The 17231-nt window shown below is 41.6% G+C and overlaps 1 protein-coding gene and 1 long non-coding RNA gene across 5 annotated transcripts in view; one reads left to right on the forward strand and one right to left on the reverse strand.

The window, feature by feature from the left end:
- LOC112161577 (EBF transcription factor 3) overlaps positions 1–10046 on the reverse strand; it is a gene marked incomplete at its 3' end in the record, with an annotated part of 69453 nt that extends 59407 nt beyond the window's left edge. For 2 of the 4 annotated variants that reach the window (XM_024296805.1, XM_024296803.1), the window contains 6 exon segments: positions 5156–5224; positions 6740–6813; positions 8427–8482; positions 8602–8665; positions 8931–9087; positions 9374–10046. In XM_024296805.1, the coding sequence (XP_024152573.1) occupies positions 5156–5224; positions 6740–6813; positions 8427–8482; positions 8602–8665; positions 8931–9087; positions 9374–9504 (551 nt within the window). In that variant the 5' untranslated portion in view covers positions 9505–10046. 4 annotated transcript variants of the gene reach the window in all.
- A 76-nt stretch (positions 10047–10122) lies between these two features.
- On the forward strand, positions 10123–12758 carry LOC112161579. The gene is made up of 2 exons (XR_002921909.2): positions 10123–10259; positions 11579–12758. It is a non-coding gene; the product is annotated as an uncharacterized LOC112161579 (long non-coding RNA).
- The last annotated feature ends 4473 nt before the right edge of the window (positions 12759–17231 follow it).

Here is a 17231-nt window from a genome sequence, read left to right on the forward strand (position 1 = left end):
TTTAATTATAAAAGAGAGCCGCTAAATATTTGAGAGCGAGTGTTTTATTTACTCCAGATTTAATTTCAATAATGTAAGGTTTTCACCGCGGTGGCTCGTTGCAACACAGTGTCGGGGAAAGGAGAATAAATTTTAATCGCTTGTTTTCTTTCATAATATCAAAATAGATTACTTACATTGCTCCACAGCTGGATTTAAATCACCGCAGTAAGCCAAGTCAGTGAACGAAATCTAAGACGGTGAACTTAAAAAAAAATTAATAAAAAAAATAACATACACCAAACAAAATATCCATATATATATTTATTTGTGCTAACATTTTCTTCCTGCTCCTCAGCATGTGTGTGTATACAAAGTCCAGTGTTGCTTTTGGCCCAGCATTCATCCCATCACCCCAGCTTTGGCCTTGTTTCTGTCAGCAGTGAACCGAGGGAGTAAAGAGTAGTTGGGAAAGGAAGAAAGAGGAGGGGGGGCAATGAAGGAGAGGAAGAGAAGGAAAGAGGAAAAGAGAAGAGGGGGGGTTGTCTCCATGGACAGATGGACTGCTCTTTCTCAACACATGTGGAACCATGTTTCGTCTTTCACTGCCGTCAAGCTGGAGCCGAATCCGTCGCTCTGTTGGCCCGCGCCACTCTTTCGTGCTGCACACCTCACAGCGCACACACGCAGACACACGCACCAGCATCCCCGTCTTTCCCTCTGCACACATGTTAAAGTCATCACCCCTGCTCAGCGCTAGTAAAACACAACACCCCCGGCTTCTCTGCTGTTGTCAAGTCTTGCCATTAGCTGATGCCACTGGGGAATCCTACCCTAGTGAGGTGGGTGTCCCCGGGGAACATCAGGCACCGCGTTACGTTCAGCCGCCACTCATGTGAACCCAAACATGTGAGCATAATTTGGAAAATATCATTTATACTGTGCGTCTTTGTACGTGTCTTGACATTTACAAACTGCGATAAAAACCGACATGAGGGAGGAGGGAATAGAAAACAGGGCGAGAATAATTTGAGGTAATGTTTTGCTTAGTGAACAGTATTACCCAATCCTGGATGTTGGAGCACTGGGAAGAAGGTTCTGGCTCCGGGGCTGCAGAGAGGGTCTGGGTTTCATTTTTTTCAGCAAGTGCAAGCCAAAGGAGGGCTGCCAAGTACAGCTTTCGCTCTCAACACTTCCTGCTCTTCCTCCTCCTCTGGCTCTGGAGGCAGACAGGCCTCAGTCAAACATCACGTCGGCTTAAGCAGGGGTGGCCAGCTTAGTCTCCCGTTGATGTCAAAAACTCACATCTGTCCCGGGAAAACACATCTGTAAATCCAACTTCAAGATGTTATTAAGCCGCGAGTAATGAGGTGTTTGCAGGTGTTTGCGTAAATATCGTAAGAGGTTTCGGAAGGCATTTCCTGCAGAAGTCAACAGCTTTAAATGACTCGCCGTAAATCACTGAGGAACTCTGCAACCTGTTATAGACCTAAAAAAAAAACCCACACAAACAAAGGAGAAAGAAACACCTGCCTCAGTCAACCCTATCTGCTGCATCTCTTTCATTAAGGATGGTGGGAGCTTAGAGCAAGATTAGCACTTCCTACTGAGTACCATCTTAATTGCTCCTTTGCAGATGCGGTGAAAACATGTCATTTAGGTACTTCATAAACAGACTTCTCAGTGCAGGTTATCAAGACAGCCACTCAGTGAAAACACACCCCCTTTTTTACAATGCTGATGTGCAATTAAAATGGTTTTAGAAATCCTCTTTGACAGTCCATGACTTAGCCAAAAATGTAAATGACATTAAAGGAGACAATGAATTTAATTTTGTTTAATGTCCCCTTTCGCTGATTCTCATTTACATCACATTTCCACATAAAGGGCTGACCTTATAAATACTGGCATTTGTTCAGCTTTTGGAGGTAATCACAGTTCTGCAAAAACCAGATGGGAGCGCGCAAATTTTCCGATTTGTTTCTTAGCAGGCTGGGGGGGGGGGTTGGACGGCGTGCGAGGCGTTCTAAGGCGGCGGCGACGGCGGCGGTCTTTTGTTTCTGGTAAACAACTTGACAACAAGTCGCGTGCACTCTGGGAAATGACCTCGTAGGTGTTCCGCAAATGAACGATAACGCAAAGTCATTTGGAAAATACAGACTCGCTAATGAGGGGACATAACAGAAAGCTAAGCAAAATTTACATTAGGCCAAAATTTAATTGCATTAACGCACGAACAGGTGCAGGGAGGCCTTTATAAATGAGCTAAATGAATAAAAGCCTCCCACAGCACAACCATGTGTGCCGACCAAAAAAAAGAAGGGAAAAAATACGAGAAAAAACAAGTCAATGTCATGAATTATTCAGTGGCTGGGCTTCTCTCCAAAGGTCAGCGCTCTTTGACCTTTGTGACAGGAAGTGAAAGGCTCTGCCGCGGCCACTGGAATAAATGGAGCTGACATGTTTAGGTCTGCTCCACAAACTATTTGTGAGTGGCAGTGTAAATTGAGGCAGGATGTTTAACTCTGAGAATTAAAATCCGAACGATATCACGTTCTGTCTGTCTGTCTCTGCTCTACTTTCAGAAATTGCACAATCTTGCCAGAGTAAAATGCGACCTCTGACCTCTGACAGGCAGAATGAGTCATTTTCTCTCGCCTTTCAACAGCATGTGCAGTCCCATTACAAAATCCATGTGTTAGCCTGAGCAATGTATCTAATCTTTCACACAGGAAAGGACAAAGTCAATATGTATAGAGTGAAGACAGAAACCAGACCAGTGGAGTCGCCGTAAATTAAGTTATGTTTGGAGATACACTATGTGTACTGTTAATGGAAAAACCATCTGATCAAATCTGATAAAGCAAATCTACACCTCCTCCTTTACTCACATGCGGTCATACAACAGAGCCATAATTAGGGTCTTGATGAACCCGCTGCTTCCTTCTTTCTGTGTGAGAAATCTGCACTTACTTTTTCAAAAGAAACCCACTCAAACGCAACAAAAATAGGACCTTTCTTCATCCAAAAATGAGGATGAATTATGCAGAAGCATCAAATGTAAGCACTGAAATATTTAGAGACCAAGCAGAGCTGAAACTTTGTGACAGCTGTTGGGCCTATATCTAACCAGCTCCTTTTTTTTCTTTTTTTTTTTTTTAAAGAGAATCCTTCCTCTTCAAAAATCTGAGTGAAAATCTGTATCAAAACTCAGAGAGAAAATAGGGTAAACAGATGTCTGGCTTGACCGCAGGAAAATAGGACACATTTGGAATGATAAGTTTCCCAAACTCCGTTGGATATGCCAAATCCATGGGAACGCCAGTTAATGTCTTGCTAGATGCCAGCTAGCTGTGCTCGCTCTCCGCCCCCCCTCCCCCTTCCTCCCCTTTCTTGCCATCTGGGAAAATGTTACCGAGTACGAGCGCCATCAATGATTCACTCCAAATCTGTTTCTTAAGGTTCGGCCATGCTACTGTTGCTCAAGAAAATGTGGTGGGGGGGGCTCCTCGCTGGTCTTCATGCTGTAATTGTAGACAGATGAGACGCGTCTGATTCAACAATCGAAGCCTCTCCTCTAGGTTTATGTCACTCAGCTCTGTTCTACTCAATTGGAAATAATCAGTCTCTGCCAGCAGCGACCGCAGCACAGGTGCCTCTAATGATGTGCATGAGAAAATGACAGATGTAATCGAAATGGCTGTAAAACATGGGCGCCTTAACTAAAAGCTTAACCATATGCACTCCAGGAAGAGTCACTTGAATAATGTTACATCGTACCCCAACAGCGTGCTCCGGCCTCCTCCATAACTCTTGCTAAAACCCTGCAAGTTTTCACAAGCGCCCCCTCCCCGCTCCGCCCGCCCCCCTCTGAACCTGTGTGGGTCTGTTAGGGTGAGCTGATGGGCTCATAGTTACTACACAGAGACAATGGGAGGGTCTAATGAGGAACATATGCTTTTGTGTTTCAACAGAGCTGCTCATTGTGCAAGGAAAGGGATACTCTTCTCCCATTCAGGCTGGTCACAATGAAAATCCGAGCCGGTAGAGCTTTCAGGATCCCTTTTTTCCCTCCTGTTCTTTTTTTTTTCCCACCCCTTCTTCGTGTCTTTAATTCTGCGTGCATTCATTTTGCTTATTGTACTTAAGTTACACGCTTTGTCCTGTAGATTGGGGCGACAATAGTGTGTGAAAACCCGGAGCGACACATGAAAGCGGCGGAAATCCGGTGCAAGAGTCATCTCAAGTTGTCTGTTTATTTATGTTTACAAAAGCCCTACTTAATATGTTTTTTTTTTAGGAGATGCCCGTCCGTTTGTCTGCCCATCCGCGTTGATCTCCATGTGTGTCTATGTGAGTTTAAGTTCAGACAGCAGTAGCTCTGGTAATCCATCCAGGCTCCCAGGGCAGCCAGCTCCTACTTCCTGATGCATGAGAAGCCGCTGGAGTGGAGTGGCAGCAACAACTGCTCAGCCCTATTTGATTACTAATAAGAGAGTTGTCCCCTCTGTCAGATACCAGGCATTCTCGGCTAAGCAAACAGTGATTCCGGCTAGTCAAACATTAGCATTGCTGCCTCTGCCTCTACGTGGTGAGAGTTACATTGAGATCGGCGCTCAAACTGCCACCCCCTGCCTCACCTCTATATCCAACACATAAACATGTTCACACTGTCCCGACAGGAGTGCATTCCCTTTCTTACAAAGAGGTGATATAAAAGCGACAGATGTGTCTTCCCATAAGAGCCAAACAGCTGACATAAAATGTTTATCCCTTTTAAAGTGGGGTTTTAATGACAACTTCGTCATAAACAAAGGCGGGAAGAATAAACGCCGAGGTGCCTGAGCTAATTAGGGGCATTCCCAGCGTGATCCTCCTGCGATTGAACCACCTGTGATCGAACAAACCCCCCATCCAGGTGGTGACCGCCCCTAAGTGCACAGGTACCTGGGAAAGCCGCCCCTGCGCCGCTCACACAGGATCACCCACAGTTCCCGCTCTGCGGGTTCTAAGAGGCGAGTCAGCCCAACAGGGCCGTCTGTACACCGGGAGGGAGCTAATTTGTTCTCCGGCTCATCCTTAGTCGCTCAACACGTTCAGACAGCATGACACTCAGTCATTCACTTTACTTTTCACCTGCTCACACACACGTACAGATGGATGCACACGAGCCTACCTGTCGATGATCACTGGGTCTGACGGAGTCTCGTTCCTGTTCCCACAGCTTTTCTTGTCGCAGCATCGGCTGAAGAAACACACAAAGTGTTTTTAAAGACAGATTATTAAATACATTCACTAAATGCAACTTGAGTGGTTTTGATTTTTAGGGGAAAAAAACAAAAACTACCATGAGATTCCCTTCACTCAATATCCCCAATTCCATTGATGCTGATGGCGGATAAAAAATGTTGAAAACAACATGTTGTGTTGTTTGGCTTAGTGTTGGAGGGGAGGGGAGTGGGGATTGGGCCAGGAGGCAGGGGAGTCACTTTTCACAGCTTCAGCTTTTGTTTACCTCTAATTGCCAAGCTGCTATTTCTGAGGGAGATGCAAGGTGCCACCCTCAACCAATATTTCTGCAGGGCATTTATCAATTATGGCCTCAAAAGCACTAATCTATCTTCCAGCACATGTTTCAAGCATCTCCTCTCTGAGCCTATAGCTAGCTGCCGCTCACTTCTTTGATTGGGACTTGAATCAAAAACGGCAAAAAAAAAAAATAAACAAATACATCATTTCAGCTTCCATTTGAAATGAAAACAGAGAGACATATGTGAATAAGATTGATTTATGCCATATGGTGCAGGCAGACAAACAAAGAGTTTGTGCAAAGCTCAGTCAACCACATATGAATTTAGTAAAAACAATAATAAATATATCGTTTAAATATTTAAGGAAAAAAAATGTCTTAGGTTTAAAAAAAATGAGATTGAAATTGTAATATATGTGATAAAAGGCTGCAATTCTAATAGTTATTTTATTCAGCAGCAAAATGCATTTCCTTCTTACGGGAAAAAAATTACCTCGACAACACCAGCATATTCAGCGTGTCACAAATAAGTGATGGATGCATGTATAAATTGAGCGTGAGTGATGAGTTTATGCATGAAAAAAGACAAATCATTCTCAGCTCTCATGCTGCTCCTACTCTCAACCAGCAAGTTGAACAATGCACTGGTGCAACAAAGGAGAGGTTAACCGACAGTATCCAAATTCAATGTTCACAAAGCTCATGCTGAGCTCAACAATAACAACAAAAGGCGTTTTTTCCTTTTAGTATCAATGACACCGGTGAATAGCAGCGCAATATGAGTAGTTGAGATTTATGCAGTTAAATGACACTAAAAGGCTCGCTGATCAGTGTTGACAGGTGGGATCAACCGAGAAATGACTCTGTGCTAAAAAGAAAAAAAAAAAACACACATAGCATGGAGCGTTTATGCATGAGGGAGAACACTGACAGGCTTAAAACAGGCATGCGGTTTTAAAAATGTAAAAAAAAAATGGGATGAGAAATAAAAAGTTCTGTGCTTTGTCACCAACTGTTTATTATACAATCAATTTCCCACCCATAAAAAAAAAAAAAAAAAAGAAATCACTGTCATATCAAAGTTGAGGCACGTCATATCAAAGTGGGAAATGACAGTGTCAATGTGTGTGTGTGTGTGGTTACTTAGCACATCCTACACGCCAAAACCCATTTGCTCCAAAATTATTTCACTTAAATACACACAAAATTAACACAAAAATGTGTGCTTACCTGCACATTATTTCATGAGTAAGAAGAACTCTGCACATTTCTGGATTCTTGTCTTGACCCTCATAAACTATGGCCTTTGGTCCAAAATAAGGAGATAAAGTAGCATTAACTCAAATAAGTCATCATTTGTACATTTTTTTTGTAAATATAATTTTAAACAATTATTTAAAATCACAATATAAAATGCTGAAAAATAAATTCCATAATTATAAATTATGAAGCATCAGTTATAAAATGATTTTAACAACATTAAAAAATGACATATTTCTTTTACATAAATATTAAAAATATATTTAAATATTCAAATAATAATAATTATAATAAACAGTATTTTTTTAAATAATCTCCACAATATCATGCTGCCACAGACAGAGGGAGATTTTCAGAAGGAGAGATCCAATAGAAGTGTCATCAATATGCTTATAATCTGGGGATATTTGGGGGAAAGTGTTAATGGGCAATCTGTTGTTTATTTTGAGCCGCTAACAATGATCTTTCTGTGGATAAAAAGCGGTGTCTGGCGGTACGGTTGAGTAATTTTTGAGCATTGGCTGAAACAGATGGCGTGGAGCTATCAGTTCTGCCGCTCTTCTCTCCCTCCCTCGATCCCTCCCTCCTTCCTTCTCCCATTTCTAAGGAGAGACACTTTTACTCCCTCCGTTCTGAACCGGCACCAAAATGTAAGATTCAGGAAAAAACGTTTCACATAATATAAATCAAATAGGATATTTTGCGCGCAGAAGATATTTAAAATTAGATTTTAATTTATTTATAAAATTAGGTTTAACTTTCAGATTAAATAATTTTAAAAGTGACACATCTGAACCAGTTAAGGCGCATGTCATTTTTTTATTTTTAATATATAAATTGACCTGACATTTTTTTATTTCCTCTCTTTTTTATTTTTATTTTTCTGGGAACTCGGCGATTATCTATATTGGCCTGATTTATGTCGGTGTTTTCAGCTGTAGAAACAGAAATCCATAAATTGCTTGTTCTGCGTCATTGACTCGGATCATTCGCGCAGGAATGTTGTGTGACCAGCGGTCCAGGCTTCATGGCTCTATCCTGGAGCCCCTTGCACCTAAGCCCCCCGTTTCATAACAAAACGTGATGGATGGAGATGGAGAGCAAAATCGGGATGTGTGTTTTCATTTCCATCCTCTATTGATTATTTTTGGAATATTTTTACGCACGCTCTTTACGCGCGATGGATCATTTTTCGGAGAACTAAAGTTTTTTAAATATTTACCTAATTTTATTATTATTAAAATATAAATTCCCAACGTTTGGTGCATTTTTTTAAATATATGTTGAGCGTGTGACCTCTGACGCATCGCAAATTAGATCATGTGGCGCTGAGGTTATGTTTAAATTTTAATGCTGGGCAAACTGAGTCTACACACAAAGACAAACTCTGGCGGAGTAAAAAAAATGACTTTAGAGTGTGGCGGTGTTATGAGGTCAAACATAAACAGACCAAATGGAAGCCGTCTCTTCCTATTACAGCGGTAATTTGATTTTATTTCGGGCCACAACCGCATTTAAATTGTATTTTTTTTACTTGGAAATTTTTTATGTATTTTAGGGACGTGCGTGGACCTCAAGGACGCACGGTGGTTCAGGTTTGACAAAAGTGGATGTGAGCAAAAGCTGTGCGTAAAAGTCAAATTAAACAGCAGCTTACCTGCTTCGTCATGGAATCGATTAACCGTATGTAAAGATCCTGTTCTGTTCTGACACCTGGGGATGGAGAGAAGAGCATCACTTAGGAATTTCGAGGATTTTTTTGACAAATAAAAATATATATATATTATCATATATATTTTTTATAGTTTTATGGCGCAAATTTACGCACTCACCGTTGCTGTACAATAACTGTAGTTTGTAATGTATCCCATTGTTAGTTTTTTCACTGGTTGGTTCCTGTAAGAAAACACAATTTTTAAATCAGCATAAATAAAATGATTGCCACGTGCGTTTATATTTATTTTTCTGCAAAAAAGACATGAAGCGGCGTTCCAACGACCCGCTGTCATCCCCGGAATTGAGTTTTTTAAACCAATCAATATTGCACGTGACTTCCCCTCAGCAACCCTTTGCCATTTCAGAGAACATGATTTCGTGCTGATTATGTGCAGGGTTTGCATTTATTTCTTTTAAAGTGTAAAAAAAAATATGCAGCGCTTACTTTTTCTTTCTCCACAAAGTCCACAAAAGCTGTCCTTTCGATCTCCACGGGCTGACCCTGCCTGTCATACAGCGCCAGGACGAAATGGAAAAAATTGGATTTTCTGAGGTTGGAAGGGGGCTGCTTTTCATAATGTGCCCGTGCCAAGCCGACACCGCTGCGGGGAGAGAACAAGAGCGGTTAAGCACCGGACACCGGGGATGCGAGAGATGATGGAGAAGCTGATGGAAAGGAGATGCAGACGCGCGCGCTTTGGGTACGCAGGGGGGAGATTTCTTGATTTGTCACAATAATGGGTAATCTGATGTAATGAAAGAAGGGGAAAGCCGAAGGGGGGGCATTTATTGGGAGACCGTAATTGATACAGAGTATTGAGGGGATTGAGAGGTCGATATGATGAGGAGGGAAAAAATGCGTGAGATGCGTTTTTTGGCGTGCGTTACCTTTGGGCGGCTGTGTTTGCATCCACCACCCCAGCTGTGTGCATCCAGGAGCGGACCGAGTTCAGTCCACCCAGCGGTTCCTCCTTCATCGTCGTCCCACCTCGCGGTATAGTTTCCTGAATCCCAAACATTTAGGAGAATTTGCGTGAAAAAAGAGCCTCCTGTGAAATTAGGCAGATAAACGTCCACGCGCGTTATCCTTCAGGGTCTTCTTCTTTGCGCTGCGAGTCAGGGAAAACCCGGTCCACAGGTCTTGCCTCCCTCTTCAGTCCGTCCGATGTGAACAATTCTCAAAGTGCTGTACTTAGTTAGAGCGGTATCCACAGACTGGAAAAGTGAATTGTTCAATAAGATTTTCTTTCTATTGTTTCTTTTTTTCTTCTTCTTCTTTTTTTGGCTATTCACAGAAAAATCGATTGTTGGTGTTTGAGGGTGATGCCGCTCTCAAAGTGCCCACATCCCTAAAGCACCGCATCCAAAACCTTCAGGACTTCTTGTTGAATAAAAAACCCCACTCCTGCAAAAAGGTGCTGCTGCTTCTCCACAAGACAAACACAGGCGAAGGCTGATCACCAGTGGAGGTGTTCCTCGTACACAGGAGAGGTGGATAAGGGGCCCTTTCGCGTCGTGCAGGATGGATGGGAACATGCAAAACTAAGCCCTCTTTCCCCGAGGACTGAAATCTTTCCCGGGAGCCAAAACTCTAAACCCACGGGAGAGGCGCTGTCAGAATATGACGCGCAGGGGGCGGGGTTTTGACCATATATGGCGCTCTGACGGTTCCTGTCATGCAGCGGCGCTGTACGGCGCTGGTACAGCCCCATAGTGCAGCAGCCTGACAACACTCACTCGCTCCACTTTTCCTCTTGCTTAGGCCCTATATGTGGTGAGTTTGAATTTTTTTAACCATATGGAAAATTCAACCGGGTGTAACCATCACACATAATAATGAAAAATAATAAGATTTTAATAAAATGCATACTAATAATAATAATAATAATAATAATAATCCATTGATTGCTTTCCGCTATTTCTCTAATTGGTTTCATTGAAATGAAAAGAGTCTAATCCATTTATTTTGGGCTAAATTTGCTTGTATTATTACAGTCAATGAGGTGGTGCGTTCACTGACGTGTTCAAAGCGTCTCAATCGGCGCGATAATGCAGGCCATAAATCACATTTCAATAACGGAACATCACATTTCCTCATGTAATTGATTTATTCCTATTATTTCTGTGCACTTGAAGCATGCGCGTCCGTGGCGTGGTGTTGTAATCAATGTGTAATTAATACATAAAAAGATTCCACAGTGCCACGCGCAAATTTATTAATTCACTTAACATTGATCATTTTTTTAATTACAAGAATTCATTTAACTTTAATATTAATATATAACAATAAAAAAGTTGTAAAGCGAGTTATAATATCAAAAGAATTCAGAGAAGACGCTCCTTATCCTTTTACGCACAAACTTGGAGGAAACCCTATTTTACGCACGTCCTGCACATTTACTAATAATCAGAAACATCTTATTCATTTCTTTTAAAAGCCAACTGGCTTCATGTCCGACTCTGTCCGAGAGGGACAGGCGCGCAATTCGGTTCATTAGCGGTGAAAAGGGGGAGAGGATGAAGGGCGAGGAGGGAGGGTGCGAGGAAGAGAGATGTGTGCTATATCCCGAGCAATCTATCTAGCTGGTGCTGAGGGTTAATAGCTGCTGCCAAAGATAAGTGAATTATAAGCTGTTGCTTTCACCTCTACGAAATCTATTGCCAAATTGCGCAAAATGGGACAAAAGATAGAAATCAAATATTTTTTTATTATAGTCAAAATAAAGTTTTCAAATAAAATAATAATTATTTTTTCAAGTGTTATTTTTTATTGAAAAAATGTTTTGTCTGGTCCAAACAGATTGTAAATTTCCCCCCTCATTTTTTTGCACAGTTTCAAGTCGCTTATTAGAACTTAACCCCTGATTACACGCACCGAAGCGATTTAAATCTGATTATCAAATTAGGAGACTTTGAGACAAATCCTCTTAGATCTGATACTGTTGACTGGAGAGGGAAAATGGATCTCCACACCCGTCACGTAGGTAACGATGCTGTCCTGAAAGGGAGTTTTAAAACGTATTTGACAACAAATGCAGCTGTCCCGCTATTTCAGAAGATATTAAAGGAAAATGAATGCAAATCTGTGTGCAGGAGCCATCTGGACGTGGAGAGAGGGGAGTCAGCTGCTGCACACGCCGAGGCGCGGAGCCTGAATCCGTCTCAGCTCATTCTGTGGGATCATCTGCGTGGTGGGCTCACACCGTGGAAAATGCGCTCTCCATCATTAGGTGAAATGTTAGCCTGGAAATAAAAGAAATGTTGATCCCCCCGTTTGTTTGATTGGAAACTATAAGATTTTTTTTTTAAATCCAGTGGAGGGTAAACTCTGATCTTGCAGAGTGAAGCTGAATGACCGGCTGATGACACGCGTGGGGGCCCCCCCTTGCACTCTTCTGTTCAGTGACCATACTGAAGCCCCCAAAGATTTGAGCCTGATACCAAATCAAACTCCTCAGGAGGCGTGCTTTCCAATAAAAATGTTCACTTGGACCTCCGGATTGAATGAAGGGGTGACGTCTTCTTCCTTTTTTTTTTTTTCCTTTTTTTGTGTGTGAATTTACGGGGCGAGGCCCTCATGATCTCCTTAAATTTGCATGTAAATGGCGACATCAGCCTCCACGCGTGCCAGGGGCCAGCGGGCCTCCCAGATGTCAAAGCAAAGTCAATCAGCCGGCCGCTGCCCAGCTGTCCATCGATGCACTTCACTGGGACAACACTTTCATTATGCTCACCTGCATTGTTTCCTAATGGATTGATTGGCAAAAAAATGTTTAAAGTGTATGGAGAAGGAGGAGAGGAAATCTTATTAGCACCCACAGAAAAGATCTCTGCACGGCTTCATCACAGAGGTTGCTTTAAAGTGATCTTCTTTTCGATTAAATATTAATCAAACAGTCTCTTCGCATCATTCTGAATTTTAGATGGAACAAACAGGCAGTCAGCCCACTTATTGTTTACAAAAACTCGTTGAGAGTCTCAATTTTTGTGGGGATTAGTTGATTTATGCTCCATTTTTGTTATTTTTTAACATGGGAATCGAGGCGCCGGAAATTCTAAAAGTAAAAGAAAAAAGTGCGACTTTTACGCATTTTTATTCCGTTTTTTGTCAACAAAACATTTTTTACTAATGTTTTTCTAATTTTTTAAAATGATTTTGTGCATATTATTTCTCACGAACTAACGGATTGAGAAAAAATTAGAGAGGAAAGCCACTTTGTAGGCCTGCTGAGCGCACGGATTTAGTTTGACATGCAAAAAAAAAAAAAAAAAATCCAAACCCATTTTGCGCGTTATTTTTAATTATAGTGGGGACGCGTAAATGGGCAGGAGGGGGCGAGATCAATCACGCCGGCTGTCCGTGTCAAGTTGTTGCGGCTGATAGACGGACAGCGCCCCTCATTGGTTACACTTGAGATCATTTTGTCGATGCTGAGTTCTTCCGCAGACGCCCCCCCGCGCGCGCGCAAGCAACGGACTATAAGGAGAAAAAAAATATTTTTGAATTAAACTATAAAATTAAAAAACTTTATTATATAATTTGCTATATTTTACATTTATTTATATGATTTATGCAACTCATTAGTGGATGTTTTAAAGTAAATTGAACTTTTAAACGAATTATCAATATTATTATAGTTACAAAAATAATAATTATTATTTTAAAGTATATTTTATTGTTTCCATTTACGCACAGTTTCTGCTTTTGTGACTTCCCATTTCGTCACTAACTTCTGTCAGAGCGCTCATGTTAATTGTGTGCAGTGGTGAGTTCTGTCAAGGGCATTGCCCGTGCGCAAAATTTGCATTTCCATTCTGCTGTGGAAATGATGAGAGAGTTTCTGCGCGGTTTAGAGCCTTGCGGCGCAGTCTGTGGGCGAATTACATTTAAAGAAGGCGAGAGAAATTAAATAAGAAACCGAGACCACTTCAGGGCTATTAACATCTAAAATATCCCCAGGAAATTTCGACCAAAATACACATGGCCAAATACCCAGGGTACCTTCGCTCTCATGCAGCCCGCCGTCTCGATTGTGTCCATCAACTGTTTAGCGGGCCTGTCTTAAATTCTTTATTTAAAAAAAAAAGTTATCGCACTTTCTCACGTTGATGGAAGTGAGGCAAATGTGATTATTCTGCTTTGAATTTCGTTTAATGCAAATACAGTGACATTCAAATGGAAACATTTCACCTTGAAAGTCACATTTTGAAGGGAGAGAATAATTGAAAACACACACATGTTGCGTCCTAATAATAAAATGAATTTGAGAACGTCACCTCTTGACCCCTGTGATGATGGAGCGCCTGCCAACTAACCCGGCCTCCTTCCAGGAATCCAATAATTCTCAAGTTACTCCAATCAGAAGGTATATTTCCAACATGTTGCCTCTCCTGCAGATTCATCAATTTTTTTTTAAATATTGAACCACTACTATTAACAGAAATGTTAATTGTGAAGGTGAAAACGGAGCTAAAAATAATCCCTGCCATCCAGAGTACAGTATGATCCTGCAGAGGAGTGTTACCGGCTGGGGACCTTTTTGCTGCAACAAAGAGGTGGAAAAGAGGAAGTAAATGAATTAGAGTACAAGCCAGATTTTGTTTTTGTTTCATCCACACTTGTCCTGTCCCTGTTTTTTTTTTTTTCTTTCAACCTCTCCTTCTTTCCTTGCGCCTGCAAATTGTATAATGCTGCTCTTTGTTCTACCAAGTCAAGCCACATGAATAGCCGTCCTGAGTGCACACACACACACAAAAACACACTGACAAACTGATCATCTTTAAAAAGCAACGCCCTGGTGCTCACTTGGCCTACTTTCCGCAGCAGCGGAGGGACGTGGGAAGAGGAATAGAATTCAGGGGAGGATGTTCTTGCACTCTGGGAAACACGGAGTATAGCAAATGTGATGCACATAAACATAGCCCTTGCATTGTCAACCTTAGACCGCATTTGCCCCAGATAACTAGTCCCCATGTGCTAGACTATTCTCTTTGACTTTGCAATTGAAATCCCGAGAAGATTATGCCGAAGCGAGAAGAGGCAAACTCCAGGGTGGGATTTCAATTGTCAATTCCTGTTGGATTTGATAGCATTATGACATATAGTACGCCATCTGTTATGATTCCTGTGAATCTCTTGTAGAGGAGCCTAATGATGCGAGCACCAGTCCAATATCATTCACATATCTGTACATTTTATTCCTATAAGGTCAAACTTATATGTAACCAACCCGAAATTAGAAAAGGTGCCGGGAAGTAACCAGTCCAAACTTTTCGCTAAACAGACTTCCTGAAGCGCCTGATAATCTGGGGCTTCTATGTACACCGCCTAACCAAATGTCGACATCTGTGAGGGTGTGCATAAAGAAAAGCTCCTCTGAGAAACGGGGGATAATAATCTTAGTTCCCCTCACCTTCAGCTTGCCCATAGGGGTTTAAAAAGGGAGATGAAGAAATCCTATGTAAACATGCCAAGTCAAATTTTCACTTGATATGTGACATAAAGGCAAAGGGCAACCTTGGCACATCACTAATGTGCTTCCACACATGACTGTTCAGTGCCCCTGGATGTAAACAATTGATGTATTCAGCACATGGTTTGAAAAATGACTCACTTGAGCGTCTTTTTTTATTTAGCGCGCATAGGTGACAAGTCTAAAGGACTCAACAAACGCAAAAAATCTCGATAAAGTGAGTTTGCTCTCTTGAGAAACAGACAAAGTTTGAGCATCTGTTGTATCGTGTAGTCTTTGTTGAGAAATTAAATATTGAACCGATCTAGTGTACTATGAATGTTTCACTCACACGGTGATTAGATAAACTTGAGAGACGGCACTGTTGTTGGTCTTGCCTTTAAGTGTTTTCCTCACCAGATTGTGTCAATCAGGCCGCACACAAACACATTTATATGCATGCACATAAAGAATCTGCAGGAGGTCAATTAATGTCGTGGCACAGTCCTGCAGAATTACAGCAAATAAATATAATTGGAAAACATCATTTAATTTTTTTTTTCTCGTTTGATGCTCTCGAGTATTGTGCATAAAAAAGCACTAGTTTGACTTGATTGATCTCAGAATAAAAGGACGCCTCTTTCCTTACTTCCTCATCTCTTCCTCCCAATCAAGTACAGTCTCAAGGGGGACGCCCTAATGATGTCTATTGACATAACATTGCGGATTAAAATAAGCAGACTGAGGTAACATGCAAGCAGGAGATAGAACCGGTATCATCACAGAGATCATCAAATGGTGTCGTGAGTAGTCTTTTGTCCGGGACCATAGGAGAGTTCTGTTGCTAAAGGGAAGGACAAAAGCAGAAGGCGCCACGGGTATAAGGTTCCCCAGAGCAACAAAGCTGAAAGTTTCAACTTGCAGCACATGGGTGTAACTTTAACTTGAATGCTGCGGATCAAAGCCTCACAAACAAAGTGGGTGGAAATGCTGGAGGAGTGTCTGCGTTCGAGTGAAGGACGGGTTCACCGGAGAGAAAGCGGGAGCGACAATTTATAAAAAACATCGAGGCTAATTATTGAGACTGTGTTTGTGGTGAACCCTCCCGATTCCACTGACATGCATTGTAATTTCAAAGAAAAAAGATGTATCAAAAACAAGATTAGTTGACAAAATTAAATTAAATTCGGCGGCGACTTCCCATTACAAGAGCGATACCTTCGGATTTTCCTTATTTCACCTCAAACATTCACTCCACAATCGTGTTCATCTGTCAGATAGTGGGAGAATTATTCAGCTCAGCTTCTTTAAATAAGAAACATAGCCTTGAAATTTGCAGGGCTTAAGGCAATTCATCAGGTTAGATCAGTACAATGTGGATGTGTAACCTTTACACTGCACTGGAACCTGCACATACAAGTGTTATGAAAGGTCCCCGTGGCACTCTGCTCGTCTGACATGGATTTGAAGACTTGCCACTTTATTAGCTGCTAAGCCCCCACTACTTGTTCTATATAGTGGAGGCCTATGTTATGAGCTGGGATCTCATTGTCTAGCGTTATTAGAGGAAGAGTCTGCAGCCCTCTCTTGCCCCCCTGAGAGAAAGGCCTGACTGACTAAAGGGGAAGCTACAAGTGCAATTTAACCCATCTTATTTACAATATGATCTGTTACAAGGACATCATCGCCGCCTAAAACAACTGTTTGTGTTCAGAGCGACCCCAAAACTCATTTCAAATTGCTCTAAATTTATGTGAAACTTTGGGTTTAAAGTTCAAAATTGTGGCTCTTTTTGTTTTTTGGGGTTTTTTTTTTGGTGCCGCCAACAATAAATCAAGGAAAACAAGCTGTTTGTGATCATGAGTGGGATCCGCTCCTTCCCTCCAAAATGGAAATGATCTGCTGACACTGAATAATAAGTGCCATAGTGCCATCTAGTGCACGCATTAGCACACTGAAGAATGACACTCCCCGAGATGACCTGAAGCGTTCTACAAGGAGTCAGTGAATGTGGCACGAGAAAGCTAAGAGGTAAAGTTTGATTTTTTATGCAGAAAAACTCCCTTAGATTAAAACAAAAAAATCACCTACAGAAAGTCATGTTCCTCCAGACAATGGAGGAGGCTGCACATGCAAATTACACTTTTGACGTGCAAAGATATGCAGACTTCAAATCATCAGGCCTCATTTTTCACTCTTCAGGGCCTCCTGGCTGTTTAGTTGATGCTATAGAAGCAACGGAACCAAAATAATAAGCGAAAAACATGTGAGCTAAAACAAGAGTCTTGAATAAT

This window comes from Oryzias melastigma, linkage group LG15 (genome assembly GCF_002922805.2).
Source record: "Oryzias melastigma strain HK-1 linkage group LG15, ASM292280v2, whole genome shotgun sequence".
NCBI classification, from domain to species: domain Eukaryota; kingdom Metazoa; phylum Chordata; class Actinopteri; order Beloniformes; family Adrianichthyidae; genus Oryzias; species Oryzias melastigma.